Source organism: Dendrobium catenatum, unplaced genomic scaffold (assembly GCF_001605985.2).
Source record: "Dendrobium catenatum unplaced genomic scaffold, ASM160598v2 fragScaff_scaffold_1022, whole genome shotgun sequence".
Lineage (NCBI taxonomy): Eukaryota > Viridiplantae > Streptophyta > Magnoliopsida > Asparagales > Orchidaceae > Dendrobium > Dendrobium catenatum.
This window is the reverse complement of record NW_021319484.1, coordinates 1,276,824-1,297,682: the sequence shown is the minus strand read 5'-3', so window position 1 is coordinate 1,297,682 and position 20,859 is coordinate 1,276,824. Positions and strand designations below refer to the sequence as shown.

Genomic DNA, 20,859 nt, shown 5'->3' with positions numbered 1-20,859 from the left:
TTTTTATTTATTAAGTTGAGTAAATCAAAACCGGGCGGCAAAAATTGAACTAGTGGCTCGAACTCGTTTAGAATGGAACGAGTCGAGCTCTAGTTCGAGCTAGCTTTCAGACTGACAAGCTGAGCTCCATTGTGCCAAAACTCAACTAGACTCGACTCGTTTACACCCCTAGCTGAAAGTGCAGTCTGAGGTATGTTACCCAGCTTTATCTCCTCGCCCAAATTTTGTTTTTTTATGTTTTTTTTTTCTTATCATTGGGCATTCTCAAGAGTTCAATTCAAATTGCAATTTATTTTGCATGTGAACAAATAATAATATCTTTAGTATTAGCAATTTAATAAGATCAAGTGCTTGTACAATTTTTAGCTAAGTGGCAAAGACATTATAGCTTGAATGTTGGGGAGGATGTTGTGTATGGAGTGATGGTCCACTTCTTGAAGACAAAATAAACACAACCTTAAAGTGATTTGTGATGTGGCATAGGAAGGTTGGCAAGAAATTTTCCCCAAATAGAGGTGAAACTAATATGACTCTAGGCGACAACTTGGGCGAATATTGAAGCTTGTTGAGGCGCTAAGGATGGTTCAATATATTATAGATGTGGGAATAAGGAGTGAATGGATAAAACTCATTAAGTCGAGATGGCAATAAGAAGTGCATGGATCAATTATTTGTATGAAGAGATGAGAACATGACACCTATGCTTCTAACTCAATAAGGAGACATAGAGATTATGAACAATAAGACATGATTGAAGAGTGAGAGGGTGAAGAGTGAAGAATATAATATATTAGAGATTTTATAGTGATTCTAGCGAGATAACATATGTCTATTAAGCCACTAATAAGTAGGTTTTCAGTTATCAAATGAGAGTTATGTGCTCTTCATTTTGGGATGGGAAAAGTAGGATGATCTAATCTTTTAAGTTACAGAAGTTGATGGAAAAAAAATATTTCTCCTTTTTAATGGAGGACTGACTGCACAATACCTCCATGCTTCTCCATTGTATCCTTCCCCCTTCCTCTTCCTTGCTCTCAAGATCCCCTTCCTTCTTTTATCATCCTCAGCTCTTCTTCACTTGTGCCAGTTGATATATGAAATGATTATTAGATAATGATGGCAAGACATAGCATCAAAGATAAGGATAGTTGCATGGAACATCTGGCCACATTTGCTGCTAATGCTGTAAGTTAGCGATGATGTGTATTAGGCAAAGATCATGGGTACATAAGTTTGAATAACATGGATGGAAGTGACAGTTCAAGGGGTACTTTAATATTTTGTGTCATTCAGAAATTACAATCCATGTGTGAGCATGAAGTTGTAGTGCTCCATGCGGAAAGAAAATCACCCAACCCAAAATATATATAAATATAATAAACAACTACAAAATAATAAATACCAAAAATAATTTGCTGTTGGTAACCTTGCTTCTGAGATGGTGGTCCACCAAATACACCTGAAGGACCTGATGAAAAAAGACAACGGGTGTCAAACTCAACAAGTAACTAATATATATCAAAATATAAATGGAAAATGAATAGGGCATGCAATATGAACAACCAAAAGGTAGAAGCAACAACCTAAAGAGAGGAGTATCAATATATAATCCCAAAATAAAAAATAAGCCATGATATATGTCATGTTTCCTATAATAGAAATCTAATATGCTATTGACATTACTATATGTGGCAAGTTACTATCAATACAATTATTTTAAATGCCAGAAAATGCAATCACACCAGGATCATCATACCTCAAAATGACCTACAGTCATTTATTACTTCTAGTTCATGTTTGCTTATATTCCTTTATATTTAAATTTATATTTTTGTTGTTAGTTTAGCAATTATGCACACCAGGAAGGTAAACACCAACCCATGGAAATTTAGTAATTTTTCGTAGATTCGTCACTACAGGAGCTTGTCGACCCCGGCTAGCCAAAAACCAATATGGTTATATCGACAAACGCACAAATATACAGTGCAAGTATTATTAGAATAAATCAACACGTGTTATATAAATCAACATGATAATTATAATTTATATAATCAATATGATTTAAATAAAACTAATGTATATGAATTTAACCTTTTACAATATGAACCATTTTAAATGCTAAAAGCTTGTACATTAGCAAATCAAAATAAAATTATTTCTTTCATATGATGATTTCAATATGAGCCATAAATAAGGTCCTTGGTATGCACAATACCAACAAATATTGAAAATAGAAATGACAATCTAAATAATTATAATATGAATATCATGAATTATGCTCCTAACAAAAAAGGGTACATTTAAACTAAAAATAAATAACAATTACTTACCTCTAGGAGAGCGACATGAAACTTCAAGCCTAAATGATAGTCAACTAAGAGTGCTAAGAGGGCCACGACTCTAATGTCTTACAAATAAGAATCATGATGAATGCACCAATGCTTGAAACATAAGGTTTACAAACCCGAGCTTCAATATTTCTATATAGGAATATAATGAATATCCTCAATCAAGCCTAAATAATAACATAGCAATTTGAACATCAAACTTAAACAACACTTCCTCCCAAAGAAAGATAAACTTATCATAATAGTATTTCCATATTATACAAATCAAATAACATAAACTCTACAAAAGTGTGAACATCCCTTTTAATGCTAGGTAATAAAGAAGAACGAAAGAACAAAAGAGAAAAAGAGAAGGTTTGAACTCACTATTGGAGGAAGGACTCGTTGCAAACTATTGTCATGAAAAAAGGGCAAGGAGGAAGGATAATAAAGGGTTTCAATGGCTGTTGCAGGAGAGAAAGAGGAGGATATGAAGCCCTAAACTTGTATTTGCATACCTAAATGGCAAGAGGAGAAATATATAGGGAGAGCAAAGGCGGGAGAATCTAAAGGGTTGAACTCACTATTGGAGGAAGGACTCGTTGCAAACTATTGTCATGAAAAAAGGGCGAGGAAGGATAATAAAGGGTTTCAATGGCTGTTGCAGGAGAGAAAGAGGAGGATATGAAGCCCTAAACTTGTATTTGCATACCTAAATGGCAAGAGGAGAAAGATATAGAGAGAGCAAAGGCGGGAGAATCAAAAGGGCAAGAAGAATCACGTGATTATCGCGATTGAGAGGATAAATAGGAAAATAAGTGCTATAGCAATCAAAAAATAAAAATCACGTGCTATAGTACTTATTTTTTCTGTCATGGCTTGCTCGATAAGAAGAAGAGGGAAAGGGAGTGGGAGAAGCTAGAAGTAAGATAAGAGTAAATCTGGGGCTTTTTGTCCGTCATTACTTTTATGATAATTATTTAATTTGTTGTAAGTAATTATTCTTTTACTTCTATTTTTGATGATTTTGATTTATATGAATTTGATATCTTCTAAATCAGATAAAAATGCACTATCTCCTGATTTCATGAGTTTTCACTAGCTTGTAACTTTTAATATATTATAAATTTAATGATTATGAATAATTTAATTTAATTTTATTGTATTTCTATTAGTTAAATATGTGTATATGAACTTCTGTGTTAAATGAGTAGGGAAAAAGACATACTATAAATGGGTTGATAGTGATGTAAATTGATGTAATATGTATGTACTGAAATAATTGATATAATTGATATGTACTAGAATGCGATATAATTAATTTGACTGAAAGGATATTCTGATTGATATCAGATATATTAAATTTAATTTAAACATTAACTAGGGCAAACTGTTTTCATATAAACGATAAATATAAACGTCGAAAAGTATAAATGCAATTTTGGAATATTTACAATTTCGTATAAGCTGAAAACATAATATGTATAATAGTCATGATACAAAACAACTGATCCATCACTACTACACATCATAAGAAAAAAAAAAGTGCATAATAAAAATTTATTAAGCACGCCCAAAACCTCACTTCATATAATTCTTACCTTTATCTTAAAATATATTAAAATCACATAATGAATAAAAAAGCCCATCAACTAATATGCTACAACTAAAATCACTGCACAACAATGACATAATACATAGTGTAGACATACATATCATTTGCCATTGTATCAGTCTTTTATCATATATTATATCAGAACCAATCTGGATGCATGCATATCAATCATGTTTATGATATCATTCAATCAAGTCTCCTTAATAATTACTTCTCAACAATCAATCTATCATTTATATGACTCATCAGTCATCCATCATATACATCACATGTCCTATTTATTATTAGTCATTTGCCATATCTATCTATCATATATATAATCAATCAATCTAATAGTTTGTCCATTAATAATCAATCTAATTGTTATATCAATAAGGAGTCATCACTCTCTGCCCGTCGGTGTAATCGGTCAACTATTTATAGGCTAACATCCAGGTTGACAATATAACTTTTATTTTAAGAAAAAATTGTCTACCCACCCTCCTGTAAAGGGTAACGACACACATGCGCATCATTTTAATCATAATTATATTAAACATTATATATATTTAATGCAACTATCAGTATACTCATATATAATTTTTTTAGTCATATCATCATTTCTCTCACCCAACAAATCAGTTCGTTCATTTACATATTCTTATGTATATCATTTCCTTCATATCATATATATACGTATTGTTAAAGACATCTTGTACACATCATATATATAATCATCATGATATGCAAAACTACAATGTGCTTGTCATATGCATGTATACGTATAATGCCAAGATGCATGTCATTACAAAATGAACAATAATCATATGCATATATTTATTCAAATCCAGATTCAATACATTGTCTAATGATAATTTCACGGTTAGAGTTTTCCTGTTTATTTTAGATAAAATAACACACATACAAAACTAAATGATAAAATTATCATATAAGCCAATTAAAACATTCAAGATAATGATACCTATCACATACTAAAAGTTGCATAGTGAAAGTTCACTAAATCATGAGATATTATATTTTTATCACTTTTAGGAGAAAGGAATATACCAATCTCAAAATCATTAAAGACAAATGTAAAGCAGAGGTCGCTTATTGAGATCATAACACTTTTTTATAATAGAGGAAACATATAGAAAAGCCCCATAGAGCTTCCTCTCTCTTTTCTTTCTCTTATTATCTTCTTCTCTTCCTTAGCTCCTTCCCTGGGAAAACAAAATAAGGGGTAGGGGAGGGTTGAGTGGAGGAGAATATATATATATATATATACATAATATTTTTTAGTGCCTAGCGACACGGTGCTCCAATGATCCAATCCGACACAACAACACTGCATACTCATTTCAGAGTTATTGTAAAACATGGAGCATCGATGTTGCCTTGCCGAATTTTGACGCCCTAGCACGACACCCCTAAAGCCGATGCGTTATAAATTATTTTAAGATTTTAAGATTTTGACATCTCCAACCCTTAATTATTTGTTATTTGTTATAAACTCAAGCTATCGAAATCAAAAAGAGAATGGTTGATGAAGAAACTTTATGCATGAAAAACCTAAGATAAATCAACATAAATTGCTTAACTTTGTATAATGAAAAAGAATCTTTCTTGATTTGTAGAAGTTTATCTACAAATAGACATCTCATTTTAAACTTAATTATTATGATTACATATTAATTAAGTTTTAATGATACTATGAAAGTTTTAATTAGCCAAAATAAAAAGTTGGTAATGAATTACTTCATCCAATTGCATGATTATTAATCATTATAGTTTTACTTTACATAGTGAAAAATAAATGAAGTTTAATAATTGTAATGAAACCTATTGATCCTTAAAAACTGTTATTTCTACATACTCTTATTAATTTAGTAATTAAATATTTATCCCAACTAATTATCATAATTCAATCCCATTTTTCTTAATCAAACTTATAATTATATCTTAATTGATATAATTTAAATAATTAAAGCTACTATTTTTTAATGCCAACATGAAAATTCCAATTATTTTAAGCCATCTTAATACCTCCCTCCATTATTCGGGCAAATTATTGGGTCAGGTGACCGAACGCAGAGATAGGTTCGGATAATAATAAAATATTATTTTAAAATTATCGCAACTAAAGCGCAACTAAAGCGCAACTAAAGCGCAACCAAAGCGCAACTAAAGCGCAACCAAAGCGCAACTAAAGCGCAAGTCAAAAAGCGCAACTAAAGCGCAACTAAAGCGCAACCAAAGCGCAACTAAAGCGCAAGTCAAAAAGCGCAACTAAAGCGCAAGGTGACGCGGCAAATTTTTATTGGCTGTCCGAACTTATCTTTTGGCTCCGGTCACCTGACCCAATAATTTGCCCTCCATTCGACGCTCGGCGAGGAGGCCGAGGCCATGGAGTTCCACTCAGAGAGTCCAATCTCCATGGAGGTTCCCTCCTCGATCCAAGCCCTAGCCCAGCACAAGCACGTTCGCTGCATCGTCAAGCTCGGTCTCTCTCTCTCTCTCTCAAGCTCGGTCTCTGTGGGTGTGTTTTCTTATTCGAATCCGTGAAACTTGTGAACATTTTTCGTTCAGGTGGGGCAGCCATCACCTGCAAGAATGAGCTGGAGAGGATTAATGAGGAGAGTCTGGTAGTAGTATGCTCACAGTTGAGGGAAGCGATGAATCCGGAGACGGTGGAGTCTCAGGGGAAGGTTTTAGGGATGGATTGGAGCAGGCGGCTGGGGGCTTCTATCGACTCCTTCGCTGATGATTTTGACGTGGATTCCACGTTGGTTTCCGATAGCGGCTTCATCATTGTCCATGGAGCAGGTTTGCCCATTACTTCTTTAGCCGAGTTTAGACCATAGCCTTGTGGTAAAATATGTGAATGCGAGGTTTGGTTTAGCGTTTGGAGGAAGCGAAAGGATTAAGCAGGTGGATTATGTTGGAGGTTAATCTGATTCATCACATATTGGGGTGATTTGACGATGAATCAGCTAGGTGAAGTCATCTCAATTAATCGTTAGTAAGCTATAATTACATTTTCTTGGATGCATGCATCCCACATCACCGCTCACCAACCCACTCCTACTCCATTCGATTTCGGCATCAACGTTTCCTGTAGATATTCCTCTTAACAATTGTTTTAGCTTTTTTAAGTTGTTTTCATTGATTTGTAAAGTGGTGCAGCCATATGTGCCAGTACATGTATTGTTTTAGTTAGTCCTGGTAATGGTGTCAGTCTTTGAGCTCAGTCAGTTGAGTTGACAATTTGAGGCTTGATATTCTAATAATTATACGGGGGATTTACATACATACCACTTTATATGATATATATCTAACATCCGAAACTTTAAAATTTCATTCCCACCACACATATATAACTTTAATATCAAATATGTCGCTCTTATATTTCATTCCTACCGTCCATAACACCCTGTAAACTTTAATATTTCATTCCTTGCACACATTTGATCTTTGGATAGTAGGCTTGAAATATTAAATTTGTGATTGTTAGATATGCAAATAGCATGATATAAAGTGGTATGCATGTAAATCCCCTAAATCCTAATTATATCTGTCCTTACTAATGCTTTTGCAATTTGATCTAATATGGTTATATATTTTAGCTCAACTAATTTGTTTTCTGCTCTAAATTTATCATACTACACTCCTGCTGTATGAACTCTAGAGAAGCAAAAAGATGGTAAAGCATATCTTAATCAATCATGCTGAGGTTGATGAAGATGCTGATGTTTTCATCATATTGGATAAATAATTGAAAGAAATTTTTGTGGATGAGGCATCATTTTAGGCGCAATTTCTATATCCATGCTAAGTTTTCTTCATCAGCCACACGACTTTTATTTGTGTAGGTTCTTTTGGACACTTCCAAGCCAGTAGAACTGGAGTCAACAAAGGAGGATTACATCTTCCACTTGTTAAGGCTGGTTTTGTGGCTACTCGGATCTCTGTGAGTGTTAAGTCTACTGAATTATTTTACCTTTGAATCTTAAGATGCTACGTGTGTACAGATCAGGGCATCATGTTGCTTATTTCTTTTCTTGCTTTCTGTTTTTCTGCTTTATACTTCTAGCTATTTTACCATTTTTTTTAGTTTCCACATGTCTTTTCTTTTGAAATTGACAATTAACATGATGGTTCTTCTAAATCTCTAGTACTGATGTGCTTTATCATACAAAATGATATTAACTGGGGTAGATAAGTGAAAATCTCTTCTTTGTTTTCCCTTTTCTCCTTAAAATAGCTTAGTTTTCTGAGGTCAGGAGGACTTCTTTGTAAAACTGGGCAACTATAGCAGTAAACTTTTCCGGAACAATGATCATTGGAAAGCAATAAAAGTGCAGTGGCTTTAAACTACTTTCCTGAGATCTTCTACATAATGTCTTCTGATTCTATGCATCTACTCAGTGAAAATTGTGGATTAATCTAGTAACATTCCCGTAATGGAAGATGGTACACCCTAGCAAGAATGGGTATGATGAATTATTTTATCTTCACCCGCTGTGGCAAAACCTGGGGTTAAGGCCAATAATGGTGGCTTTGTTTTAAATGTAGAGAAGTCATATCATAATGATACAATAATGACAATGAGAGAAGGCGAACCTAGATTCATTCATCAAAGCAAAATGATTACTTGCTAAAAAAAAGAAATAATTTCTAAGAAATACACTTGAATAAAATATTGCTAAATGGACACAGACTATTACTCATCCCACATTAGGATATGTAACTAAAGATGTTCTTGTGGTGGTGGTAAATGAAAAAAATGAGATAAATTTGCATTAACGTCAATGAGTGTGCTTGCAAAACAAATTTTGCAGAGTACTTCTTATTAAGGCATAAACGGCAATGCATAAGACATTAAAAAATGCTTAGTAGTAAAGACAAAAAAATTATGATAATATCTATGCGTAATAGAAGCAACATGAGAACTAATCAACAAAAAAGATCTGTATGCAGCAAACTTTACATGCATTCAAAATCACCAATTTTTTTTTAATAATAATTGGAGGCATAATGCAATAAAGCTCTACTAAGAAGAAGCTTACATTTATGTCCAATGCACAACTATAATAATTTATCAATGAACAAAATAAACAATCACAATATCCAATCCATGACTAAGCTAAGCAATCAATGAGCATTCACACTAAATTTTTAAATATCAAGAGAGTCTCAATGGATTTTCATCCATCAATAATGTTCATAACAATTTAGACCTGATGATATTCCAATAGAGGTGTGGAAATGCTTAGGAAATGAAGGAATTTCTTGACTTAAAAAAATTTCAATGTTATTTTAAAAACTAAAAAGATGCCAATGAGTGGAGGAGTGTATTGATTTATATTTTTAAGAATAAAAGTGATGCATAGGAGTTTGCTAATTATAGATGAATTAAGTTAATGTGTCATGCATTAAAATTATGGGAGAGAGTTATTGAGCATAGGTGATGGCGTGATACTAATGTTTCTCAAAATTAATTTGGATTCATGCCCGATAAGTCTACTATGGAACTTATGCATTTATTGAGAGGTTTGATGGAGAAGTATAGAGAGAATAAAGATAATCTACATATGATATTTATTGATTTAGAAAAAGCATATGATAAAGTTTGAAGAGAAGTGCTCTGATGAGTTCTAGAAAAAAAAAAGAGTAAAAAATGCTTATATTAAAGTCATTAAAGATATGTATGTAGGAGCTATTACTCATGTTCAAACACAAGGTGGTTTGACCAAGTATTTTCCTATTTCAGTTGAATTACATCAAGGATCAACTTTAAGCCCATGTCTTTTTGCTTTAGTCATGAATGTTCTTACTAGACATTTACAAAAGGATGTACCATGGTTTATGCTTTTTTGCTGATGATATTTTTCTTCTTGATAAAACTAGAGAGGGAATTGATGGAAAACTTGGTTTATGGAGCTCAACAATAGAGTCTAAAGGTTTTTGTTTGAGTAGATCTAAAATTGAATATATGGAGTGTAATTTTAGTGAGAGGATAGCAATTTTGGACGATCAATTTATTAATAAGAGTACACATTTTAAATATCTTGGGTCTATTATTCAAAGTGATGTTTGTTATGTGTGTAATCTGATTGTGTTGATCAATCTGATTATTATGTTGTCTCGGAGCTCAAAGATTGTCATGTATATTGGGGGGTGCGGGGGGTTTACCTCCTGCTTGGGTTCGAGTGATTTGCACTTAATAGTTTTTTTTTTTTCGTATAATGCCATAGTGCTGCGTAACCGAGTGCCCCGACGTTGTATTCCCGAACGCCCCAACGCTAAACCACAGAGAGCAGAGCACCGTATCGGCCTAGATATGGCACCGTAATGGTGCAAGAAATAGGTTTGAGCACCACAGCTCCCCAAACTGGCGCTGTAGCAGTACAAGATAGACTGAACATTTTTCTTTCTCATTTTCTGAAGGGTTGCGTCCCTTAGAGTTATTTTACTTGACTTTCTCTTGTATTTTAGTTAGGGCTAGAGTGAGAACAATGCTTGTGAGAAGAGAAACAAGAAGAGAGTGAGAGAGAAGGGAGATATGTACTTATTTATCCCAATTTGTAATAGTGGATTTCTTGGTGTGGTGTTGCTCCGTGGTTTTTTCCCTATTTTGAATTTTTCCACATTAAATCCTGGTGTTCTTTACTATTCCTTTGCTTTTACTTTTTTGCTTGTTTCGTCATTGTGGTGCTTACTCCTCCTCATCTTCCCCAACAATGGTGAAATAGATGGGGATATTATTAGTAGAGTTCAAGTTGGATGACTGAAGCGGAGGAATGCATTGGGCCTGTTGTGTGATAGAAAGATACCCTCAAATTTATAGGAAAATTCTATTAAATGGTGGTGAGATCTATAATGCTTTATGACGCAGAATTTTGGCCATTGAAAGAGACGCATAAAATTAAGTTTAGGGTTGCAAATATGAGGATGCTCGGGTGGATGAGTGCCTCACTCTTAGAGATAGAATTGGAAATGAGTATAGATATTACAAAATTAATGATTTTAATATCAAATAGATTGCTTATTTAGAAATACAAAATACTCAATATCACACATTATCATACATTGCATATTTTTAAAATATTGAATGAAAAAAAGATGAAAAAGACCATTTGCATGTTCTTTACTTAAAAAAATGGAAGAATGTAAACAATTCATCATAATAAAATATATGAAGGCATTGTTAGTACTATATTATATAAATTGATTATTATATATTTATTGTGTTTAATAATAATAATAATAATAATAATAATAATAATAGTAATAAGCAAAATAACCAATTAGATACTAATTTCACATTGATTGAACACCCCTCAAATTAGATTGACTGCTATCGTTAATTAGGAAATTTTAATAATAATAATAATAATAATAATAATAATAATAATAATAATAATAATAATATGAATAATGGCATAGAAATAAGCAAAATAACCAATTAGATACTCTTCCAATTAGTATAGATTCACAATTTCACATTGAATGAACACCCCTCAAATTAGATTGACTGCTATCGTTAATTAGGAAATATTATACATAAATATCATATGCATTTAAAAAAAGTGTAAATTTGTTAGAGTTATATGTGATTTTTTTTTCTTACGATAAATAAATCATTTGATATTATAAATATTATCTTAAGAATTCCTAGCATCATCATATAATCTATTTTAATTACAATATTAATAATTTTGAAAATAGCACATATTATCATATCACTCATGCATCAATATGTTAAACACCTAAAAACATGCTCTAGATAATTAATTTAAATTCCCTAAATCCTATTGAGTCTAATCATGTTGTGGCCTCAACTATGATGCTATGTTTCACATCAATAACCCGATCTATTAGCCAACTTATACAGGATCATTGCCAATAAAATTTGAAATTTTTTGAGAATTACGCTAGTTAAAATCATTGGGTTTGAATTAATGACATTCCAAAATTTTTTAAAATTTGATATGTTAGAAACACTCAAACACTCACACACATATACACTAATTATTGCCTATACTTGAAAGATTATGCTTTCTTTTTATCATGACACAGGCATATGCATAACATTATAGATAATTAGCATCATTTGGTGTGCACACATTTCAACTGGATTCATTTGGTGTGCGCACATTTTAGGTTTACCTCTACCTTTCTTAACATTCGTCAAATTCAATATATCTACTCTCTTGATCGTGTTGTTGGAAGGCCGACGTTTTATGTGTTTAAACCATCTAAGGCGACTCTGTCTGATTTATCTGTCACTAGAGCTAGCATGTTACGTTATATTTAGATTGAATTATTTCTATAATTCACCTAACATTAAATTTTGATTTTAAATAAACATTATATATATATATATATATATATAACGTGATTAGTGGATTATATAATCAACATGCAAATTGAATTTAGAGAAAATTATTTAATTATTTAATTAATATTAAAGGCAAATTTAGTATTAAATGTTAAATTAAATAAATTTCTCCAAAAATATAAAAAAATAGTAGAAACTATTTTAATAGAACAAATATATTATATATTTTTAAACATAATTTTCTTTAATTTACACCAATTTAATATTTGAATAATTAATAGTAGCACAATGTAAAATTATATGAAGTATTTAACCAAAATAGCACACGCATTTATTTATAGAAAATATAGAGTAGTTTTTTAAAAAATAAAATTTATTTCATAATTTTGTGAATTGTATTTACTTAATTATGAATTTTTGAAGTTTTGTGATTAATTTAAATCTCCAATTTCACGTTTAGTTAACTAGGATGGCCTAGCATGTGAAACAATCTCTAATTGGGTGGTGAAAGTGGTGGTCGTAGCATTCTTTACACATGATCTATGTGCAATGCAAGAATGATGAAGTTTCGTGCGGCTAAACCTCAGTCATTGGATCTCATTTTTGTGATCCAATTGTAGTTGTTTATCTTCTTCCATAGCCGATCTATATCTAAAATTGTTGATTTTGTGGCTTTTCCTAAGGATATGTGGGTGCATGAGGGCTGGGGTGTGGTTGGGTTTGGATGATAGGGATGGAGGCTTGCTGTTGTGGAGCTCTGTAGTGGTGACGGTGGCAGAACCGTCTGCTTGCAGGAAAAAAAAAAAAAAAAAACTTTTTTTATGAGAGTTGTGCTTTTAGTTTGGTGGTGTGGGATGGTTTTACTAAGGGGCCTTCTCTAGGATCAATGCAAACGTATCTTATGTCATTACAACAAAACTAGGAGCTTTAAGGGAATGGAAAGGTGGAAGATGTTAGAGAGCTATATCTTGGCGATGGTTGAGTTGAAAATAGCCTCAAGTCTGCTTGTTTTGGTTTATTGACTTTTCTGGAGCTACAACAAGAGGCTTCATGGGAGAAAGATCTTAGGGAGAAGAGAGCAACTGTCTAGAAAAAAGTTCATCCTCAAAATTTTTTTATTTTTCTTATCCACAGCTTGGGCATTGGGAGGAGCATGGGCTTGCCTTGGTGAACGTGTTAATGAACGGAGGCTGCTCTTATCCATGCAGTAGTTTATTTCTAACTAATTTGGCTTTAGGTTTAGTTTAGACCATAGTTTGATTGTTTAAAGGCATATATTTGATCATCCCTTTAAATGCTGACTAAGTGGATCCTAGATATAAAGGTGGCTTTTTGAGCGGCAAGCTAGACTTGAAGATTGCTATGGAATAATATAGGCTAGCACGATTTTTATTTAGTTAACCGTTTGGGTTTCAATTAAGTGCTTTGTTGAATAAAAAAAATGCGTGAGCACAATGACGTAGATGTCTTATTTAGTATTGACAATCTAGATTAGAAATAGTCCTTGATGCAATAATGAAGATGGTTCTAGTAAGGATTGGCAGCTTTCTTTTGGCTGATTGACGTTTGTCATGTGTCATCTTATTTTAGCACCATTACCATGAAACTTAAATCATGTTACCAGAAGTACTTTGATTGTTTCTTTTCATTTTGATGATGAGTAACACCATCGCAGAGTTTGGAAAATGCATATGTTGCGAATGAGCTGGTCATTTCCTTCACTCTTGATTATATTGAACTTAGTTCCCTAATACAAGCTTTTTTATGTTTAAATTTGATCACAAAATTCAATTTGCTTGTTCATCTTATTATTTCTCAAAGAATGCGGGTTTCTAAAATACATTGTGCTATATGAGAAACTTCCAACTTCTTGCTATTTTTCATCTTAACTTGATTGTTTTTTTGCAACAATTCTCCCTAGAAACATTTAAAATTCTTCATGTATTTTACATTTTCTTATTTGCATGTTTTATTTATGATAGGTAACATCACTGAACCTTGAGATTGTTAGAGCTCTTGCTAGAGGTAACGTGTTAAGTTTATTTCTGCTTCAATTAGATGTTGCCATTTGGATTTGTTAAAGACCTAGCACTAATTCATTATAAATTTAACAAACACCAAAAGAGACTCCTTTTTCAATCTTTTTGTTTTGTTTGCCTTGGTCCTTTCATACATTTGACATCGATCATTATTCAACTCAATTGATGTAAATGGCGGGCTTGCAGCTATAGCTAGGTTGTCTCAATTATGGCCTTAGGTCATAGTTTTGAGTAAGAGAAGCAACCTCTTTGCATTTTCTATTTTGATCAACCCGTACAAACTTTCTATTGGCAGGAACAACTGATTACATTGTTTTGGTACTTGAAAAAATCGTAATGATGTGTTTTGCATGTTAATGTTCTGCAGTGTGGATAAAGAGAGATATTTGGAACACTTAGTTTTACCTTCTCCTTAGTTGATGAGGAAATAGAAGTTGCGAGAAACAAAGTTTTAATTTAAAATTTGTCGAATGCAAACTTGCTTGTTACATGCGTCAACTGTAGTACTGACAATCTCGAGCAGAACAACACTTCAAAAATGGAACCTTTCTTAAAATTACCTACTCCTACTATGGTCTCAGGCTTGAAATTTGAAAGTCTTTATTTATGATTACTCATTACATTTGGTGTTCCTAAACATTGCTATTTTGTGTTTCTATATATGCTTTTTGGAGATGTTATCTAACTATTAAAGAGTGTTATTAGGCTTTAGAATTTTCTTTATAGATCTTTGCCCTGGTAGGATTATGGCTAATAATAATGATGATGATAATTATGCGGATGTTTCTTTCATTTACCTTGTTTGATGTGTTGTTATGTTGTGTTTTTGTTAGGCGGGCCCCTCCGGTCCTTACTTACTCTAGGCGGGCCCCACATGGAGTTAATTCAAGGGTTGGAGGGAAAATTTGAATGGAAAGGGGGGGAAATTTGAATAGAAGGGCTGTTTAGGGATTTTGTATGGGGATGAGAGTTAAAGAGGGGGAAAGGGGGGAATTAGGTCCTCATCTTGAATTTGAATGAAAAGTTTGAGATCTCATTGTGTGCTTGGGCTCTAGGGTTTGCTAGAGACTTGTGGAGAGTTGTTCTTCCTCTCGAATCGAAGAATGTTGTATTTTCTTTGTTTTCTTGCATCTACTAGTGAAGATCTTGCTTCGTTTCTCTTATTTCCACTGTTTGGTGCAAAAAAATCTGCTGCGAGGAAGCTGTCAAACTGCTGGGACAGCAGTTTTTCCTCTGTTTTTGTGCTAATCTTGATTAGGTTTGCTTGCGAACTCAAGTATTACCTTAGGGTTACTTGCGAACTCAAGTATTTCCTATCAGTTTTCTCTCTAGTTATATGAGGTATTTTGTTTGTTGCTCCTTTAAAATTTGAAAGAAGATGAATAATTTTAATGGACCAGATAAGAGGCTATGTAGATTATTGCCAAATTGGGTACCTCAATCTTTAGAAGGAAGGAGAAAGGAGATCATAATATCCTATGATCCTATTTATAGCTTTTGTATATTTCAAGTAAAACAACCTTGAATCGAACACATGACATTTACTAATAACATTGATATTTGAATAATACAGATTCTAGATAAAAGTTAATCAAGTAGACCCTATAGATCTTTGCACACATTTTGCCTATTAGTTTCATTTTTGAGATTATGTGTTTCTTGTTTAGGAAAGAAATGATGATTGACATTATCATAGTTATATGAGTGTTGACCCAAAATTTGATCACCTGAATAGATGTAAATTGGCTAACTTGAATCAATCGATTCAAATTAGCTATTGGTTCATTTAGTTCAACCTTGAAATCGACTAAATCAAGCCAAATACAACTAAAGAGGTTTCAATTGGCTCATTTGTTCTAGCCTAAACCTAACTCGAGCGTTTATTACCTTAATATAGCCCTTCCATGCCTCTATAGGTTGAATTTTCTAAGGCTAATTGAATGAATGTAGATACAAAGAAGAGTGATAAGCCTATAATCTTTTCTTGCCTCTTTACCCGTGATCGTTTACTACGATCAAAGATTTCAAGCTATCAGGGCATTCTCTCAACATCTTAGTCGTCCCTCCATAATCACATGAGGGTAGGATCATCATGTAGCTCCGTCCTCATTTTAGTAGGTCTTGGGTAATTTGATTTAGGGAGGAGATGAAAAATGTTAGAGAGAGAAAGGGGAGAAGTGGAGAAAATCAAGAGGGGAGACGCAGACTCACGAGCTTAGCATTAGTATTTGATCCTTTCTTATTCTCTTCAAGAATCGCATGGTTTGCTTGCAATCTGAGGAACCTGTTTTAGTTTGAGTCGAGCGTGTGCGAGCCTCTTGTCTCATGATTTTCTTGTTCTTCACCAAACCTATACTTGGCTCATTCGAGCTTTCTTAGTTGTGATTCAACCGGTGCATACTCCATTGATTAGCCTCTGAGACCTCTTCCTCTTCCTCACACACCAACTCTGGTAAGGTAGTTGGAGTGCCGACATCTAGAACAGTCTAAGTATTGGCAAGGGATCTTTTATATTTTCATTTGCTTGTTCACTACTAGAAGAAAGTATTATGGGCGGTTTGTCACTCACATTGGCTCTAATGAGCTACCTTTCTCGAGAACTTGGGAAGACCCTAGGGTTTTTGTCTTTTTGGCCATTGTTATGTGTTTGTGAATGACAAATTCATCGAGCCATAGATCTGAGTGAGAGAACATTTGCAAATGCTTCCCAATCCAAAATTCTCCCCATCTTCATTAAGTTGTTGGAGAAGTTATTAACCATGAATAGCTTCGGTTGGCCGCCGGAGGAAGAAGACGGTGGTATTTGTGTTGGATTATTGGGTTTTAACTAGATATACATTGTTGCATGATGTCCACATTCATGTTGGGCCCATTCCTTCATCCATATTGTGCATTCAATACTTCATGCTCATGTTTTAATATACTTTTATTTTATGTTATTGTAATTTTTGAGTTTAATTTTTGTTTACCCAATGATGGAAGGCAACTGATGAACATGTGTGGTTTAGGTGCTCATTGGACATGTCATTCCTTTGGTATGGTAGCTTCTTTGGGTGCTTTGTGTTTGGACTGATTTGGGTTTGATGGGTGGGTGGATGGCTGCTGGCTGCTTGGTGGCTGTTCGGTTTCTGTGGCTTTCTCGAGTTCCTTAGCTTGGCTGTTCGAGTCTTGTTGTTGTTCCTTGGCTTTCCCGATTCCCAGGGCCTTGGCTATTCGGGTTCTGTTGTTGTTCCCTAGCTTTCCTGATTCCCTGGGCCTTGCCTGTTCGAGTCCTGTTCTTGTTCCCTAGCTTTGTCGATTCCCTGGCTGTTCGGGTGGGCTTCTGCAGAGCCTTAATTGCTGCATTTTTCTTCCCTTTTTTTTGATTGGTTGTATGGGGCGGTTGTGGCTGGCTGTCGGCCTCATTTTCTTTCCTATTTAAGGAGGTGTTTTGGGCTGTTATGGGGAGCTTTGGGAGGTGAAAAGTATTCTAAAACCTGAGGGTTTCTTCTCTAGCTTGATAGCTACTTCTTCTCTACTTAGTTCTTCTTCCAAGTCTTCTATCAAATTCTTCTCTCCACAAGTTTTCACACCATTGTATCCTTCTTCTAAAAGTGTGAGTGGTGTTGCTTGGTCAGTTTTGTTGGTATTTGCCGGAGGAGTTGTGGCGGACGTTGGATCAAAGTTGCTGTGGTGGACCTCTGGTTTGCACGTCCTTAAGCATTTTATTTACCTAATTTATAGTTACATGTGAGGTAACCACTAGTTGGTTGTTCTGAGTATATTTTCTTTTTAGTTTTCTTTCTTCTAAAAAAAACAATTTAAGTTTGTTTCATGTTTATTTGGTGATTTGCTTACTAAGTTTTGGATTGAGTCATGCCCTACTTTCTTTTGTATTCTCCATTGGGTTTAGATCTTTCTATTTCTCATCTCATATCTAACCTTAGGTCCTTGTAACTATTGGATCCTCCATATCAAACAACTTTGTATATTTTCAACACAAGCGTTAGGTTCTTATTAATAGCTAGATTATGAAATATTAATCTATTGGTGACATTCTATTTGTTAGGGCTTTTAATTTTCTTAAATATATGAATGATTTAATGAATTAAATTAATTAAAAAAATTCCTAAACTTTGATAGAATGTTCTATGGATCCCCAAATATTTGCGATGCGAATGTGACATCATTTGGAATTACTTAAGGCCATTTTTGCATTCTTCAAAATTTAAGGCAATATAATAAAATTAATTAATTGTATAAAATTAAAAAATTTCATTTCTAATTTAAAAAAAATCCTAAATATATGAAACTAACTTCTTTGTGCTTCGAAAATAGAATAGGTTAATAAAAAATTGATCTTGTTTGATTTCTCAAGCCATAGATCCTATTTTTAATGAATCCAAAACATTCTTAAAAGATAAAATTCCATTATTATCTCATGGACCTTACCTTAGAGTTCTCTAAAGCTTTGTCCTTTGTAACATAGAACTCTCTTGGAGTTAGTTCACCCTTCAATAGACCTTAGAGTCACATTGATTCAAATTGAACCAAATCCATTTTGAATATACTCCTATATAAGTTCTCTTTGTTCAGTGCTTTCATAAATTCACATAGAGGTTTTTAAATAACATATAAAGTGTTTGAGAGAGTACTAGCATTTCTTAGCAATAATTCCTAATTTCATTTATTTGTTCGAGACAAAATCAATAAATAGCTTCCATCATGTATAGGATCCAATCATAGCTTTTCTTATTTGGTTGACTCAATCAATTAAGTAATACCTAATTCTTTCAATCCATTAGGAAACCTTTCTTTTAATAAATCTTTAGCTATGTATGAGTCAAACCTAATTTAACCATTCTCTAAATGGATTCTCTTTGCTTTGTGCATTTTTTAACTTCATATGGAAGCTTTCTTAAACTTTCTTATGAGTTTAAGAGAGCCTTAGCACTTCTTAGGACCAAATTCTAAGTCTGTAGGATCCCTTTGCTTGCCCAAAAGTAAGCAAGTGATCATCTTCTTTTTAGGACCCAATTGCAGTATCCCTACTGGTTTGACCCCAATCAAACAATGAAAACCTTTACTTTTGAACCCAGAAGTTTCGAAACTTTCTTGTTTGAGTCCTAAAATTATAGACCTAACATTTTAACCTTTAGCCCAAAGCTATAGGTTCAAGACCACCTCCCTTCAGCGACAAAGCTAGAAGTGATTTTGGTTTCTTAGTCTTAATGCTATAGGTTCATACCACTAGCCTTGTTTATTTAACCCAAATCAAGAAAGATATTATATCTTCGGCATTTTATCCATAAGCTTTATTCTTTTCTGTTTGACCCAAATCAAATAGGATGTTCTCTCTTTTAGTTTCAAAGTCAATATCTATTCACTTAACCCAATTAAGTGAAAATCTTCTTGCCTAAAATCCTAGGCTCATTTACTTAGCCTAATTAAGGAGATGATCTCAGTCTAGGTTCTAAATCCTAGATCATTTGAATCAACAAGTGAATTTATCACATCTCTCTTATCATCAAAATCAAAACATAATTCCAAGATGTAGGTCTCTTTAGAAGCATTTCATTGAAAATTGTCCAGCAACTCTAACCCAATTAGGTGAATTTTATCAAATTCTAAGTGAAACCTTTGTGTATTTGTGCTTGAAGCTAATTCAAGCACACTCTTTCTCTGTAATCCAACACTAAGATAAATTATTAAAAACTATAAAAAATATGTTTCTTTTTTATACAACAATGTGCAATTTTATCCCAAAAGGTGAAATATTTATATTATTGGATTTTAGGACACTATGAGTGATAGACTTACCTCAAAGCAAGAATTAACCATTCAATGGGTTCCTTGAAGCCCCCTTAAAAAATATGAAACTTTGAAAATTCATATAAAAACTTTAATTCATAAACAATTTAAAGTAAAATCATTATTAGAATTAAAATGAATATATTCTTATTCCACAATGAAACAACACATCAAACTAGTTTGATGGACATATAAGCCAACACAAAAAGATATACAGTCTTTTGGGCATTCTAGGGTTACGATTTTTCTTTTTGCATGTGATTGCGGTGTTATGGTGATTGTTTAATTGAAATATTTCTTGATGATCATTTATGTTGTGGGCATTTGCCCTTAAGTATTAGTATAAAGATATATGTTTTACCATATATTCACGACCCGACCCGGAGACTCAAATTAACAAGGAGAGAATAGACGGTCAGACGGTTAATTTATTTCTTTCAAATACATAAATAGTTAACAACTGACATACTATATAATTAACAAAATTACAAAATTTGAACATATACATAAACCATATTTTACCTATTTTCATTCGATCGCCTTCTTTTGTACGCATATTCTTCTCTTTCAACCATTCTATTGTTCAGAAGATTTACCTGAAATTTTATTTTAATAGTTTGAGTTTATATAATAAACTCAGTAAATAATTATGCTTGTAGCATAAGAGTTATACATACATAAATAATCATTTTCATCTGATATTTTTTTACAGTTAATATATATATATCTAATAATAATAATAATAATAATAATAATAATAATAAT

At 33.0% G+C, this 20,859-nt stretch overlaps 1 protein-coding gene across 1 annotated transcript; it reads left to right on the top strand.

Moving 5' to 3' along the window:
- Positions 1 to 5,950: 5,950 nt before the first annotated feature.
- LOC110099259 (isopentenyl phosphate kinase-like) lies at positions 5,951 to 14,346 on the top strand. Its single transcript, XM_020826345.2, has 5 exons — positions 5,951 to 5,971; positions 6,295 to 6,424; positions 6,511 to 6,747; positions 7,794 to 7,891; positions 14,248 to 14,346. Exons 2-5 carry the CDS (start codon positions 6,328 to 6,330, stop codon positions 14,344 to 14,346), a joined length of 531 nt encoding a protein of 176 aa, XP_020682004.1. The 5' UTR covers positions 5,951 to 5,971; positions 6,295 to 6,327.
- Positions 14,347 to 20,859: the final 6,513 nt, after the last annotated feature.